Below are 14,161 nucleotides of genomic sequence, written 5' to 3'. Positions count from 1 at the left end.
AGGCTGCTCCCATGCCACCCGCCAGTGCCTGAATAAACACACCACTTTCTAACTTTAATTAGTTAGAGGGTCTTTTGTCTGTGGATATTGGGATTCAAGGAATCATTCTGGCGAGCCAGCCAGGAGAAAGTTCTGTTTGGCTGTGAGACCAGCCCGGGCTGGTGGGCCCCTCAGGGCGCCCCTGGGATATTCCTGGAGAGAGGGCTCCGCTGCCCGGATTGTCCATCCAGCAACAGACAAGGACTCCTGACTACTCAAACTCCGGACAATACGGTGTGTTTAAAGGAAATACTGGAGCAGTGGAACAGTGACCTGTAAGGCGTACGCGTGGTCATGAAAGGCCCTTGGTCAGTCGGAGGGAGACGTCCCCCGCACAGCTGGTGCCTGTGTAGTGTGCCTGCAAGCTGCACTGGTGTCCAGTGGCCGGCTAAAGGCCACTTGTGGAGCTGCGGTGCCGGGCCAGGGAGGCTCAGGCAGTGCCTGTCGGCAGAGGGGATTTTGCCGTTTGTTGTGCCGTGGAGGGCTTGGTTTTGGTTTGCCAGCAATTCGGGGCTAGCAGTTTTAAAGGCAAATGCTTGTTTGTTGTGCCATAGAGGGCACGGGTGTTTATGCTGTTGTGGGTGCCGTAGAGGGCACGGGCTGTCAACGAGAACCAGGAGTTGTTGTGCCGTAGAGGGCACAGGCTGTCAGCAGGGGCTAGGGCAGTTGTGCCATAGAGGGCACAGGTGTTTATGTTGTTGTGAGTGTGTTTTAACTGTGTGAATTGATGTGTGAGGTTTTGTGGAGCTCTTCTTAGCACGGAGCAAGAGAAGAGTTTGGACCCATAACGAGGCAACAGGAGAAAGACAAGTGTGTATGGTGAATGTTTGAAAGTGGACGCTGTGTTCTGTGAATTTTTCTATGTATTTTTTTTAATTATAATTGTGGGGTGTATATCTGGTTACAAGGGGATGGTATTGGCTGTAACTCCCGGTGTTCACGCTAAAAGGGCTCAGACCCTAAGAAGCGATAGAGACAGCGTTGCTGTCTGAGGTGTATTGTACAGGTAATACCACCAGCCTGTGTCAAAAGTTATAATTGCAGCCAAAGCAGAAAGGAAGTTTAAATCTATTTTAAGGTGACGAGGTAAATAAAAATTCATTTGCCTCATCGGTTTGAGTTAGACCCCTAAGAATTCACAAATGAAAAATTTTATTTAAAAGTTATATCAAACCCCGGGAGGTAACTTGGTGGCTTTGGATTGGGAGCAACTGGTGGTAGCAAAATACAGGAATTTGAAAAAGTGAGTGGAATAGCTTGTGTTTGTAGAAATTTTTGTAATTTTTAGTGTATTTAGAAGCCAGCATTGTGTGTGGACATTATTGCAGTGTGAGTTTTGTACCAGACATTATTATTGCTTTGTAACCCAGTGCAGAAAGTATAGTCAGTATTGACAGCCCTTTGAGCTGATTTTAACCTGAGCTGTGGACTGTGCAGAAAGAGCTGTAAGAGAAAGTAATGGGAACCAGCCAGAGTAAAGAGATCCCTCAAACGAGTCCTCTAAGGTGTATTCTGACACACTGGAAAGAATTGTTGGGTTGTGGTGGTACAGAAAACAAAAAGACTCTTCTCAAGTTTTACACACAATGGTGGCCACTTCATAAGCTCAAAGAAGGTGTTAGATGCCACCAGCTGGAACTGTAGATTATGAGACCCTATTACAGCTTATGCTTTTTTTGAGACGAGAGCAGAGATGGGAAGAAGTAACCTCTGCTGATTTATTTTTCTCCCTCCGAAACCACCCCGAGTGGCAGAGGGACTGTGGAATTAAGCCCCCTTCCTATCCCTCAGTATTGGCCCTAGAAAAGGATAACAAAATTAATAAGGGAAAGCCTAAAGGATGTTGCAGCACCTGTTCAAGGAACCAAGGCTGCACACACCCTGATAAAGTGTATCCAGCTGACTCACTGGAGCAACAGCTGGGGGATTGGTTTAAATCACCTCCTAAAAGAGAGGAATTGACTCCTACGTCACCTCCTCCTCATTTCCCAGGGGACCAACTCCTATCCCAGCTCCTATCTCAGCCCCCACTTTGATCTCAATCCCTACTCCAGTTTATGTTCTATCCACCACTCCAATTAAAGCTATTACCATCTCAACTCCAGCTCCAGCTCTAAGTACAGCTGAATCAACTCCAGTCCCAACTTCAGCTTCCGCTTCATTTTCCACTTCACCTGTACCCTCTTGGAAAAAGACCCCTAAAGCTCTACTATTGCCCAGCAGTGGCAGTGAGGGGGAAGAGCTGCTTTCCCCAGAGGGCCCTGTAGCGTCCCAGACCCAGAAACAAGCTAAAGAAATCCTACAAGCACCTTTGAGAGAGGCAGCAAGTTCTGAGGGAGAAACAATGTTAGTTAAAATCCCTTTTTCTACAGTAGATCTGGAGGCTTGGGAAAAGATTGCTAAATGTTATCGGAGCAACTCAATAGGTGTTGCAAAGAAATTTAGATTCATGGTTAAACAACATAGACCTGACTGGTTTGATCTTCACCTGTTGTTAGATGCTTCTACAGAGACAGAAAAATGACTAGTTTTGAAAGCAGCAGGGAGTTTAGCAGAGGACGCTTGCAAAATAACCCAAATGAGAGTTAAGGATGTTTTTCCTCTCCAAGATGCGCAGTGGGATCCTAATGATGACAGTGACATGGAAAGATTAGAGGGTTACCAAGATTTCATAGCAAAGGCACTTGAGAGGGCAGTTTCTAAAACCATGAACTGCTCAGCCCTATCTGCAATTAAGCAAGGTCCCTCTGAAACACCCTCTGAGTTTTTAGGACACTTGCGAGATGCAATGCGTCGTCATACGGCATTAGACCCCGAATCTGAGGAAGGGACGCAACACCTGGTGAGCTTCTTTTTAGGACAATCTACAGGGGATGTTCAAGACAAACTTCAGAAAATACGGGGCCGACAGCACGGGATTGAGAGACTTTGCTAGAAGGAGCATGGAGCGTTTTTAGCAATAGAGAAGAAGGATGTAAGCAAGGGATGAGGAAATTAATAGCAATAGTAAAAGAAAAAGAAGGAGGGGAACATGGGCAAGGACCACCCCAGTTAGGGAGAAATCAGTGCGCTTTTTGCAGGGAAATCGGACATTGGAAGAACCAATGCCCAGAACGAAGAAAAGGCGACCATCAAAGAAGAGAAGACCAAAAGAGGGAGGGAGTGGCTGCTGGTGCTAAAGAAGACTGAAGGGCACCGGAGGTTCCCACCCTAGGGGACCCTCTGGTTATAATTAAACTAGGGAACCAAGAAAACGAAATGGAATTTTTAATAGACACAGGGGCAACATCCTCAGTGCTAAATAAAGCTTTAATGCCAAGAACAAATGATTCTGTTGTAGTGAGGGGAGCAACTGGTCAATCTGAAAGAGCATACTTCTGCAAACCATTGAAATAGAAACTTGGGAGACAACGGGGAATTCATACGTTTTTATACATGCCTAATGCCCCCTCAGCACTTTTGGGAAGAGATTTACTGGAGCAACTAGAGGCAAAAATAGTATTTAAAAATGGAGAAGCTACTTTGGAGGTTAACGATCAACAATCCATAGAATTGTTAAGTCTGATGTTGAAAGGAAATTAAACCAAAGTTGAAAATGAAGAAGAGACTAGCAAGAAAATAATAGATCAAGTATTCCCTGGGGTATGGGCTTCTAACATAGCAGGGAGAGCAAAGAATGCACTCCCTGTACAAGTTAAGCTTAAGGAAGGAAAACAACCAGTTAGAGTTAAACAATATCCTTTGAAGAAGGAAGACAGGGAAGGAATTAGCCCTATAATTGAAAACTTTTTGCAGATAGGACTTTTAACAGAGTGCCAATCTGAATTCAATACTCCCATTTTACCTGTCAAAAAGCCTGATGGATCACACCGAATAGTACAGGATTTAAGAGCTGTTAATAAAATAAAATAACCGAGGACTGTTGGGGTCTCCTCCCCCTGCCATGTAGCCCTGGGAGAGGGGCCCTGGGACAGAGACGGGGTTTCCCGAGCCCCTGGTCAGCCTCGTTCCCCATTGGTTGGTTTGTGTTCCCCTGCACGGGCAAGGACCCTCGGGTCCCGTGATTGAACAGTTCCTCGGCAGGGCCCCGGCCATGTGGCTGGAGAAATAAACTTCTCTTCAACATCTATCATGAATCGGTCCATATATATTTCTTTTCCATGGGACTCCTTGTTTGATATGCCTGTTACAGTATCCTCACTGTAACAAATGGTGGCGAATTGAGAGCAGAACCATCCCCGATCCCTAAGCGACTGATGTGTGAATAAAGAAACTTTGGATTCCTCTTCGTGTTTTTGTTTTGCTATTCCATATCTAAACTATGGAGGAACCGTGGGAAGACTCTTGGCTCTCAGAGCCGCATATGGACATTTATCTTAAAATGATTCTTGAACAACGATTTGTAAATTTTAGCTTAATTCAAACTCAAAAAGAACTGAAACATTTCCTGGCATGGTTGTTTAAGAACTTCTTCTATGTTTCTTGGGATTTAATTCTTACCAAAGACTTTTGGAACACCCTTTGGACACAGTTAATTTTTGAGTCAAAATCTATGCCGATGGAAGAATATTTTCATTAATATTATTTAATTACTGAGACTGTTGAGCAATGTGTCCTGGCGAAGGGAAGCCTGCCTCAGGCACCATGCGGCCTCGCCCACGTGCATCGAGTGCTCTGCGAGCAGCAGCAAGGCAGTTCCCACGTGCGGGCAGACCGGCGGGAGCTGCAGTGTCGGTGGCGGAGCGAGGCGCAGCAGGAGTGGCAGGACCTGGCGGTGCATGGCGGAGTGAGCCCCGTGAATGCCCAACCGAGAGGGGCGGCGCGCGGGCGGCGGTGGCAGCGGAGCGGAGCCGCGCCCACCAGAAACGCATGCTTGAAGCAGGGCATGGGGGAGTCATCGCTTGGGGGCCCGGCCAAGACGTGGATGCAGCGCCTGGCATCAGCAGCAAAGCTGCGACCAGAGGAGGCGATGCACAGAGAACTGAGCGGCGCGGCCCGGCCCGGCCCTCGCAGCCTCAAATGCGACCCCGGGAAGAGCGCGCAGGCACGAGCAGCCCTGGAAATTCCAACAGGGGAGCAAGCGAAAGAGAAAGCAAGAATGCACTGAGACAGAAAACAGCAGCCACTCGGAAAAAGGAAAATATCATCGTAGCTAAGGTTTTAGGAATAGCAAAATGGTATAATGTTAAACAAAATTATGGTTTTATAACAAGATGTGACAACCAGCAAGACATATTCGTGCATAGAACTGCTATTAAAAAGAATAACCCTGAAAAATGCATCCCAAGCTTGGGAGATGGAGAGGTGGGGGAATTCAAAATTATACAAGGTAGAAAAGGGTTACAAGCATCAGAAGTCACTGGGCCTGATGGTGTTTCTGTAAAAGGCAGTATATATGCTAAAAATCGCAGTCATGTCAGACAATATCTCCATTGTAGGGCCCCCCTACAGTCTCCCTTTCCTAATCTCACCTTTCCCTTCTACCCTATGTCCTATTACCCCCAGTGTATTCCCAATCCGCTTTTTCACCCATGGTTTCTCTCACAAAACCATACCTTTGCCAATTGTTTCCCCAAAACTCCCTTTCCAATGCTGAGTGGGGGATGAAAAGGGGGAGGGAAGAAATGAAACCCTCTCCTGCCTCAGTTTCCCCACAAAGCATGCTCAGAGAGTTCTGTCTCCCTTCTGTCAGCACTAAGATGTTCCACAGAATCTGTTTGGACATTTAAAGACTCAGGAGGGTGGCTTGTTTTGTTTTGAAACTGCCCTTGTTGCTTTCAATGTTAAGTTTTACATCTCTTTTGTTAAAAATAAACGGGTGAAATGTCGGGGTCCCTCCCCCTGCCATGTGGCCCTGGGAGAGGGGCCCTGAGGGAGGCACGAGGTTTCGCTGCCCCTGGGCAGCCTCGTTCCCGTTGGTTGGTTTGTGTTTCCTGCGCGGGCAGGGACCCTCGGTCCAGACTGGGAGGGTTCCTGGGCAGAGCCCCGGCCATGCGGCTGGGAAATAAACATCTCTGAAACATCGACCAAGAGTCTGTCCATATATATACTTCTGTTCTACGGGCCTCCTGGTTTGATACATCGTGTTACAGTATCCCCACTGCAACAAGCCTGACCCCTAAATGGGAGTTCAGCATAAAAAAGGGAGAATTTTGTCCCAAAAGGGGACTTTGGAGCCAAAAAGGGGCTGTTTGGATCCAACACATGGGAGTTTGGGCCCAAAAATGGGAGAATTTGGGTGCCCAGATGGGAGTTTGGAGCCAAAAAGGGAGAATTCAGCCCAAAACTGGGGGTTGGAGCACCAATAAGGGGAAGTTTTGACCTAAAAAGGGGAGTTTGGAAAAAAAAAGGGGACTCTGACCCCTAAAAAGGGGAATTTGGCCTCAAAAAGACTGAGTTTGGTCCCAAAAGGGGACTATGGAGCCAAAAAGTGGCAGTTTGGATCCAAAACATGGGAGTTTGGGACCAAAAAGGGAGAATTTGGGGCAAAAAAAGGGGATTGGGGGCACCCAGATAGGAGTTTGGGCCCAAAAAGGGACAATTCAGCCAAAACCTTGGGGTTTGAGCACCAAAAAGGGGCAGTTTCGACTGAAAAAGGGGAGTTTGGAATAAAAAAAGGGGACTCTGACCCCTAAAAAGGGGATTTTGGCCTCAAAAAGAACGAGTTTGGTCCCAAAAGGGGGACTTTGGAGCCAAAAAGAGGCAGTTTGGATCCAAAACATGGGAGTTTGGGTCCAAAAAGGGAGAATTTGGGGCCGAAAAAGGGAGAATTTGGGGCTGAAAAAGGGGAGTTTGGGCACCTAGATGAGAAGTTTGGCCCCAAACATGGGAGTTTGGCCCCCAAAAGGGACAGTTTGGCCCAAAGCTGGGGGTTTGAGCACCAAAAAGGGGCAGTTTCAACCTAAAAAGGGGAGTTTGGAATAAAAGAAACCCTGGGAGCCTGACCCCTAAATGGGAGTTCAGCATAAAAAAGGGGGAATTTTGACCCAAAAAGGGGACTTTGGAGCCAAAAAGAGGCAGTTTGCACCCCCAAAATGGGAGTTTGGTCCCAAAAAGGGAGAATTTGGGGCAGAAAAAGGGGAGTTTGGGTGCCCAGATGGGAGTTTGGACCCAAAAAGGGACAGTTCAGCCCAAAGCTGGGGGTTTGAGCACCAAAAAGGGGCAGTTTTGACCTAAAAAGGGGAGTTTGGATTTAAAACAATGGGAGCCTGACCCCTAAAAGTTCAACCCAGGGGACCCAATGAGATCCAGGGGGGAAATTTGGGGCTAAAAAGGGTGATTTGGGATGAAAAAGGGGAGTTTGGTGTCCCAAAATGGGCATTTGGGTCCCAAAAAAGAGAGAATTTGGGGCCGAAAAGGGGGAATTTGGGTCCAAAAAAGGGGAATTTCAGTGCCCAGATGAGAAGTTTGGCCCCCAAAATGGGAGTTTGGTCCCAAAAAGGGAGAATTTAGGGCCGAAAAAGGAGAAATTTGGGTGCCCAGATGGGAGTTTGGCCCCCAAAAGGGACAGTTTGGCCCAAAACTGGGGGTTTGAGCACCAAAAAGGGACAGTTTCAACCGAAAAAGGGGACTTTACATTAAAAAAACCTGTGAGCCTGACCCCTAAAAAGGCAACTTTGACCTCAAAAAGGATGAGTTTGGTCCCAAATGGGGACTTTGGAGCCAAAAAGGGGCAGTTTGGATCCAAAACATGTGGGTTTCCTTAACCTCAGTTTGAGTACAAATTTGGGTTATGTTAAAGTCAAGTTTAAAATCTTTAACTGCACATCCCTCTATTTTAAGTCTGAACTCAGAACAGCCAGTTAAGCATTTGTCACAGCATTCTGGGCCAGTTTGGGTAAATTTCATGGGTTCTTGCTGAGCCCCATGGAATCTGTCTGGAACAAACACAATTCACATCCCCAGATGTTCCTTCCTTCCCAAACAGTTGCGTTTGTAACTCTTTCCTGAGAAAGTTTTAATTTCAGTTCATTGTCACTTGGCGTGACTTTCCAGAATCTTCCAGGAGCCTTCTTCACTCGGGTAGGATGAATCCAGGCAGCCTTGTCTTTGATCCTGATTGCAGTAAAGGTGGTCAGGAGCACCTGGAATGGTCCTTCCCACTGTGGTTCTGGGGTCTTTTCTGCAAAAGACTTCACATATACATAATCTCCGGGTTGTATATCATGTACTGCTCCGTCTAATTCTCTCTTTCGAGCCCTAGCTGCATGTTTTTCAATTTCTTTGAGCTGTTTCTTAAGGGCCATCATGTATTTGTGTAGGGTTTCCTCCCCTACTTGGGTGGGGGTGATGCCTTCTTGGACCCTGTGTGGCCTCCGGTACAATGTTTCAAAAGGACTCAGTTTCCCTTTTACTCTCGGATTGGTTCGAATACGTAATAATGCCAATGGAAGAACCCGAGGCCAAGGTAATTTTGTCTCTTGTCTTAATCTTGTAATTTGCTGCTTAATCAAATGGTTCATTTTCTCTACTTGGCCACTCGACTGAGGATGATATGGAGTGTGGCGTTCCCAGTCTCTGCCTCAGTGGTGGCTCATTTGCTGCACAATTCTTGAAATAAAGTGTGGCCTCTCTCTGAGGACATTGTGGCAGGGGCTCCAAAAAGTGGTGCTATTTCCTGTAACAATACTTTTGTTACTTCTCGTGCTTTGGCAGTTCAGGCAGGGAAAGCTTCTGGCCATCCTGAAAAGGAATCTGTTAGCACCAACAGGTACCGATCTCCCCCTTTCCTGGGCAGCTCTGAGAAATCAATTTGCCATTGCTGCCCAGGCCCATGAGGCCCCGCAATATCACCATGGACCTTTGATTCCATGAGTCCCCACACCGTTACATGAATCCTTAGTTCCATGGGGCCCTGGAGTGTCACAATGCTCTCCTTGGTTCCATGGTGCCACACAGTGACACAACAGCCCCTTGGCCTGAGAAGGTCTCATAGTGTCACAATGGTTCCTTGCTTCCCTGAGGCCTTGTAGTGTCACAATGGACTCCTTGGTTCCATGGGGCTGCAAAGTGTCACAATGGCCCCTTGGTTCAATGGGGCCTGTGGTGTCACAACAGTCTCCGTGATTCCATAAGGCCCTGCAGTGTCACAGTAGACCATTGGTTCCATGAGACCCCACAGTGTCACAAGGGCCCCTTGGTTCCATTGAGCCCCACAGTGTCACTATGGTCGCCTTGGTTCCACAAGGCCCTGAAGTGCCACAAGGGTCCTTTGGTTTCACGAGGCCTCAAAGTGTCAAAATGGCCCTTTGGTTTCATGAGGCCCCACTGTGCCACAATGGACCCTTGGTTCAATGATGCCCCACAGGGTCACAATGGTCCCCTTGATTCCATGAGGCCCTGCCGTGCTCTAATGGCCCCTTGGTTATAGGAGGCCCTGCAGTGTCACAATGGCCCCAGGGTTCCAGTGGGTCCCAAAGTGTCATAATGGTCTCCACTGTTCCATGAAGCCCTGCAATGTCACTGTGGTCCCCTTGGTTCCACAAGGCCCCACAGTGTCACAATGGACCCTTGGTTCCATGAGGTTCCTCAGTCACAAGAGTCTCCTTGGATCTGCAGAGTCACAATGGCCCCATTGGCTCCATGTGGCCACTCTGTGTCACAGTGGCTCATGGTTCCATTAGTGTTCATACTGTCAGCAACGATCTCCTTGGTTCCACAGTGCCACCATGGATCCTTGGATCTGCACTATGACAATGGACCATTGGTTCCATGGGGTCCCACAGTGTCACTGTTGACTCCTTGGTTCTGTGAGGCCCCGCTGTCACCAAATCTCCAAAATATCAGCAGAAGACTCCTTAACACTGATTTGGTGTTAAAGAGAGCATCATTTATTCAGGCCTGAGCTCCAGCAGGGGATAACTCCTAACCTTACGTGGACACGTGACTCTACAAGTGCGTTGCTCACATCCAGTCGCTACATGCGTATTACAATTCACCCATTTCCTTAAAACCCACCCCAAGTTCCCACATTCAGTCCTTGTTTTTTGTAGCACTGCACCCTTGAGCCACATGTCGTCTTCTTCTCTTCCATCCATCCCTGCTGGGAAAGCAGCCCCTGCATGCCTTGTTCCTCTGTTAAAAGTTCACAGACACGGTAAAAATGGAATGAAGCCTTTTGGTATCAAGCCCAAGGCTTTGTGTGCCAAGGCAGAGGCAGGCAGGACGCAGAGCTGCCAGCAAAGGAAGGGGCCAGCCAGGTGGGGCAGCCGGGGGGATGAGGACAGCCTGCAGGGACAGAGGCGCAGGGCAGGGACAGCGTGGCACAGCCTGGGCTGCAGAGGGCAGAGGGATGGGCAGCAGCTGCAAGGCCCTGACTGAGCCAACTTGTGCAGCACTTGGGCCACGGCTGCTGTCCCTGGCCCTGAGGCCAGCAGGAGACAAGTGACCCTTGCAGCCCTGGGGCCTCAGTGCCTCCTTGTCCCTGCTCAGCAGCCTGGCAGGGGCCGCCCCATGGTGCTGCCCTGGGCACTGCCCATCCCCACATCCCAGTGCCCCGGCAAGAGCCCTGAGCACTGAGGGAGGGACAGGATCTGCCTTGCCAGGGGCTGGGGCTCAGGCCTTGGCCCTTTGCATTCCTCAAACACATCCAGCTTTGCTCAGCATCAGGGACACCTTTCCCTTGTTTGTCCCCCCCTGTCATCACTGCCTGCAGTGTTCTGCTCTGACTGGAACCTGGGGACACTTTCTCAGTCCTGTCCCTCAGTGGCACCCATTAAAACTTCAAGAAACTTCAGTGTTTCAATTTAACTTTGAGTTGTTGAGAAGTATTTTGGACACATTCTCCGGGACTGAGACCGATGTAAACAACACCAGAGCCCCGAGAGGGTCATTACAGTCCTTGTGCTGTGTCTGTGCTGCTGAGCTGGGCTGGGCTTCTGGCACAGAGGCAGCTCCTGGCAACCATAAAGACATTTCTCCCTATGAGCAGCTCCTCTCCCAGCCCAGCAGGGCTGAGGGCACTGCCTGCAGGTGCCTGAGAGGAGTGAAGTAGACAGAGGCTTAAAGCAGCTGGAAGGACAATTCTGAGCTTATTCATGGAGAAATCTTCACCACTCCTGACACAGTGAGCCTCTGGCTGCAGGGATCCTCTAGAGCTGGCCCATGACAGGACTGCCATGGCTGTGAGGATGGCTCTGCTGCCGTTCCTGCTTTGGGGGAGGATGTGCTGCAGAGCGGGGCTGCCCTGGGCACCGTCAGAGGGACAGGGCAGGACGGCTCCTGCTGCCAGGGCCGGCTGCAGGCTCTGAAGATGGGCAGCAGCCAGGGGTGCCCAGGGCTGTCCTGCAGAGCAGCTCCTGCAGCCCTGAGGGCTCTTTGCCAGGCCAGGGCATCTGCCACCTGCCAGGGGCAGCTCTCAGCCTGCCTGGGAGCTCCCCATGGGCGCTGGAGGGGAGCTGTGGCTGCAAGGAGTGACTGCTGCAGGGCAGGTCCTGCTGCTGTGGAGAGGCTGCTGTGGGGGCCAGGGCTGCTCCGAGCTCCAGCTCATGCCCAGCTCATTTCTGAGGGGACTCTTCATGAGCACATTCAGGGCATGGGATTCCTGCTTGAGTCTCTGCTTTCCTCAGTCTGTGCTGCCACTTCTCCCAGGCTCAGCTTGGTGGGAATGGAAACTCAGCTGTGCAGGGCAGAGCAGGGCCTGAGGCTCTTAAACCATCCCGCCGAGGATTCCTGGGAGCCTCAGCAAGTGCCTGCACCTCGCCAGCCTCCAGATGCAGCCAGCATCACCTTTCCATGGTGCCCAGGCCCGGGGGAGCTGTTCTTTAATCGCCGCAGCCCCGAGCGGCTGCCGGGCAGGGCTGGCCCAGGGGCTGGGCTGGGCTCCGGCAGCAGCGGCAGGGACGGAGCCCGGGCCGCAGGAGCAGCTCCCGGCTGGGCCAGCTCCAGCAGCAGAGCCGTGGGCAGGGAGGGAGGGAGGCAGCGCTGAGGGCAGCCCTGCTGAGGGGAGCTGTGGCAGCTGCCGGCGCTGCCCTGCAGTGCAGACACCGCCCTGAGCAGCGCAGCTCCGGTGTCCCCTCGCAGCCAGCACAGCCCTCAGCCCGGGGGCTCGGGGCCCTCAGCCCGGGGGCTCGGGGCCCTCAGCCCGGGGGCTCGGGGCCCTCGGTGCCCTCCTGGGCCGGCAGAGCAGCAGCAGAGATGAAGGGCATCTCTGCGGCCACGGGCCCGTTCCTGCTGCCCGGGGCCTGAGGGCGACTGTCCTGCCCTGGTGCTGCCCGGGAGGGGCTGGGCAGCGCTGGGCAGGGAAAGGCTTTTCCTCAGGGCCCGGCTCTCTCTCCTTGCCCTGCTCAGCTGCTCCTGCCGCTGCTGAGGGGCTCTCTGGGAATGGCACTTCCAGCTGCAGGCTCAGGCCCAGCCCTGGGGCTCCTCCTGTGCAGGCTGAGCACAGCAATGGGGTGTCCCAGCTCCCTCTGCCCCGGGAGCTCTGGGCAGGCCGGGCTGGGAGGCTGGCAATGAGCCGGCTCTCCTCCAGCAGTGCCATGGACAGGAGCCTCGCTGTGCCCTCGGGATGCCATCTCAGCTGTCAGCTGCCTTCCAGGGGACACTGGGGCCGGGAGTGTCCTTGGCCAGCAGTGGGGCTGAGACTCTCAGAAAGGCTGAGCCACTTTGCTCTGCTGTGGCTCCCTCTGCTCTCAGCTGTGCCAGGCTGATTTTCAGGGGAACACAGTGACTGCCCTCGATCTCAGGAAGGGCAGCTGGGGACAGATGGAGCGACAGAGCAGCTCCCCTCACCCTTCACTGAGTTACAGCCAATGCTCTTGCATTGCTCAGCTCTCTCTGCTCTCCCTGGGCACAGCAGGAAACCCTCTCAAAGTGCCTTTGGCCATCACCGTTCCTTGGCCCTGGCACAGGAGATGCTGCCCAGCTCCTCTGCCTCAGGAGCAGTTCTGTTTGACAAATTCCAACCCCAGGACTGGCCCCTGTCCCCCTGTCCCATGACCCCACTGCTGCAGAGCAGAGCTGATTCCTCGGTGTCCATGGGCACAGCCCCTGCTCGTCACGGCAACAGGGCCAGATCCCAGCAGAGCTCCAGGCACGGGGCTGAGGGAAGGGCTCTGAGAAAAGGAAAATTGGGTGGCACAGAGTGTCAGGGGCAGGGCTGGGAGAAAGGGCTTGGGCATTGCTCAGGAAAGTCTCTCCTGACTTGTCACTGTCTCCTCCTAGAACAGATGCCCATGGCCAGAGGCAGCAAATGTCCAACAGCAGCTCCATCAGCCACTTCCTCCTGCTGGCATTGGCAGACACGCGGCAGCTGCAGCTCCTGCACTTCTGCCTCTTCCTGGGCATCTCCCTGGCTGCCCTCCTGGCCAACGGCCTCATCATCAGCGCCGTAGCCTGCGGCCAGCACCTGCACAGCCCCATGTTCTTCTTCCTGCTCAACCTGGCCCTCACCGACCTGGGCTCCATCTGCACCACTGTCCCCAAGGCCATGCACAATTCCCTCTGGGGCACCAGCCACATCTCCTACTCAGCATGTGCTGCTCAGGTGTTTTGCTTTGTGTTCTTCATTTCAGCAGAGTTTTCCCTCCTCACCGTCATGTGCTACGACCGCTACGTGTCCATCTGCAAACCCTTGCACTACGGGACCCTCCTGGGCAGCAGAGCTTGTGCCCACATGGCAGCAGCTGCCTGGGCCAGTGCCTTTTTCTATGCTCTGCTGCACACGGCCAATACATTTTCCCTGCCCCTGTGCCAGGGCAATGCCCTGGGCCAGTTCTTCTGTGAAGTCCCACACATCCTCAAGCTCTCCTGCTCGCAATCCAACCTCAGGGAGCTTGTGCTTATTGTGCTGAGTGCTTTTCTGTATTTTGGCTGTTTTGTGTTCATGGTTTTCTCCTATGTGCAGATCTTCAGGGCCGTGCTGAGGATCCCCTCTGAGCAGGGACGGCACAAAGCCTTTTCCACGTGCCTCCCTCACCTGGCCGTGCTCTCCCTGTTCCTCAGCACTGCAGCATTTGCCTACCTGAAGCCCCCCTCCATCTCCTCCCCATCCCTGGATCTGGCCCTGTCAGTTCTGTACTCGGTGGTGCCTCCAGCCCTGAACCCCCTCATCTACAGCCTGAGGAACCAGGAGCTCAAGGCTGCAGTGTGGACACTGATGGCTGGACCATTTAAGAAACATTAA

General features: G+C 51.8%; 1 protein-coding gene across 1 annotated transcript; it reads left to right on the top strand.

Moving 5' to 3' along the window:
- The first annotated feature begins 13,228 nt into the window (after nt 1-13,228).
- On the top strand, nt 13,229-14,161 carry LOC138102047 (olfactory receptor 14J1-like). Its single transcript, XM_068999804.1, has one exon. It carries the CDS (start codon nt 13,229-13,231, stop codon nt 14,159-14,161), a length of 933 nt encoding a protein of 310 aa, XP_068855905.1.

Source organism: Aphelocoma coerulescens, unplaced genomic scaffold (assembly GCF_041296385.1).
Source record: "Aphelocoma coerulescens isolate FSJ_1873_10779 unplaced genomic scaffold, UR_Acoe_1.0 HiC_scaffold_60, whole genome shotgun sequence".
Taxonomy (NCBI): domain Eukaryota; kingdom Metazoa; phylum Chordata; class Aves; order Passeriformes; family Corvidae; genus Aphelocoma; species Aphelocoma coerulescens.
This window is presented reverse-complemented; position numbering and strand designations above follow the sequence as displayed.

What these genes read in the sequence shown, in the direction of transcription:
- LOC138102047 (XM_068999804.1), top strand. Translation starts at nt 13,229, where the DNA reads ATGTCCAACAGCAGCTCCATCAGCCACTTCCTCCTGCTGGCATTGGCA.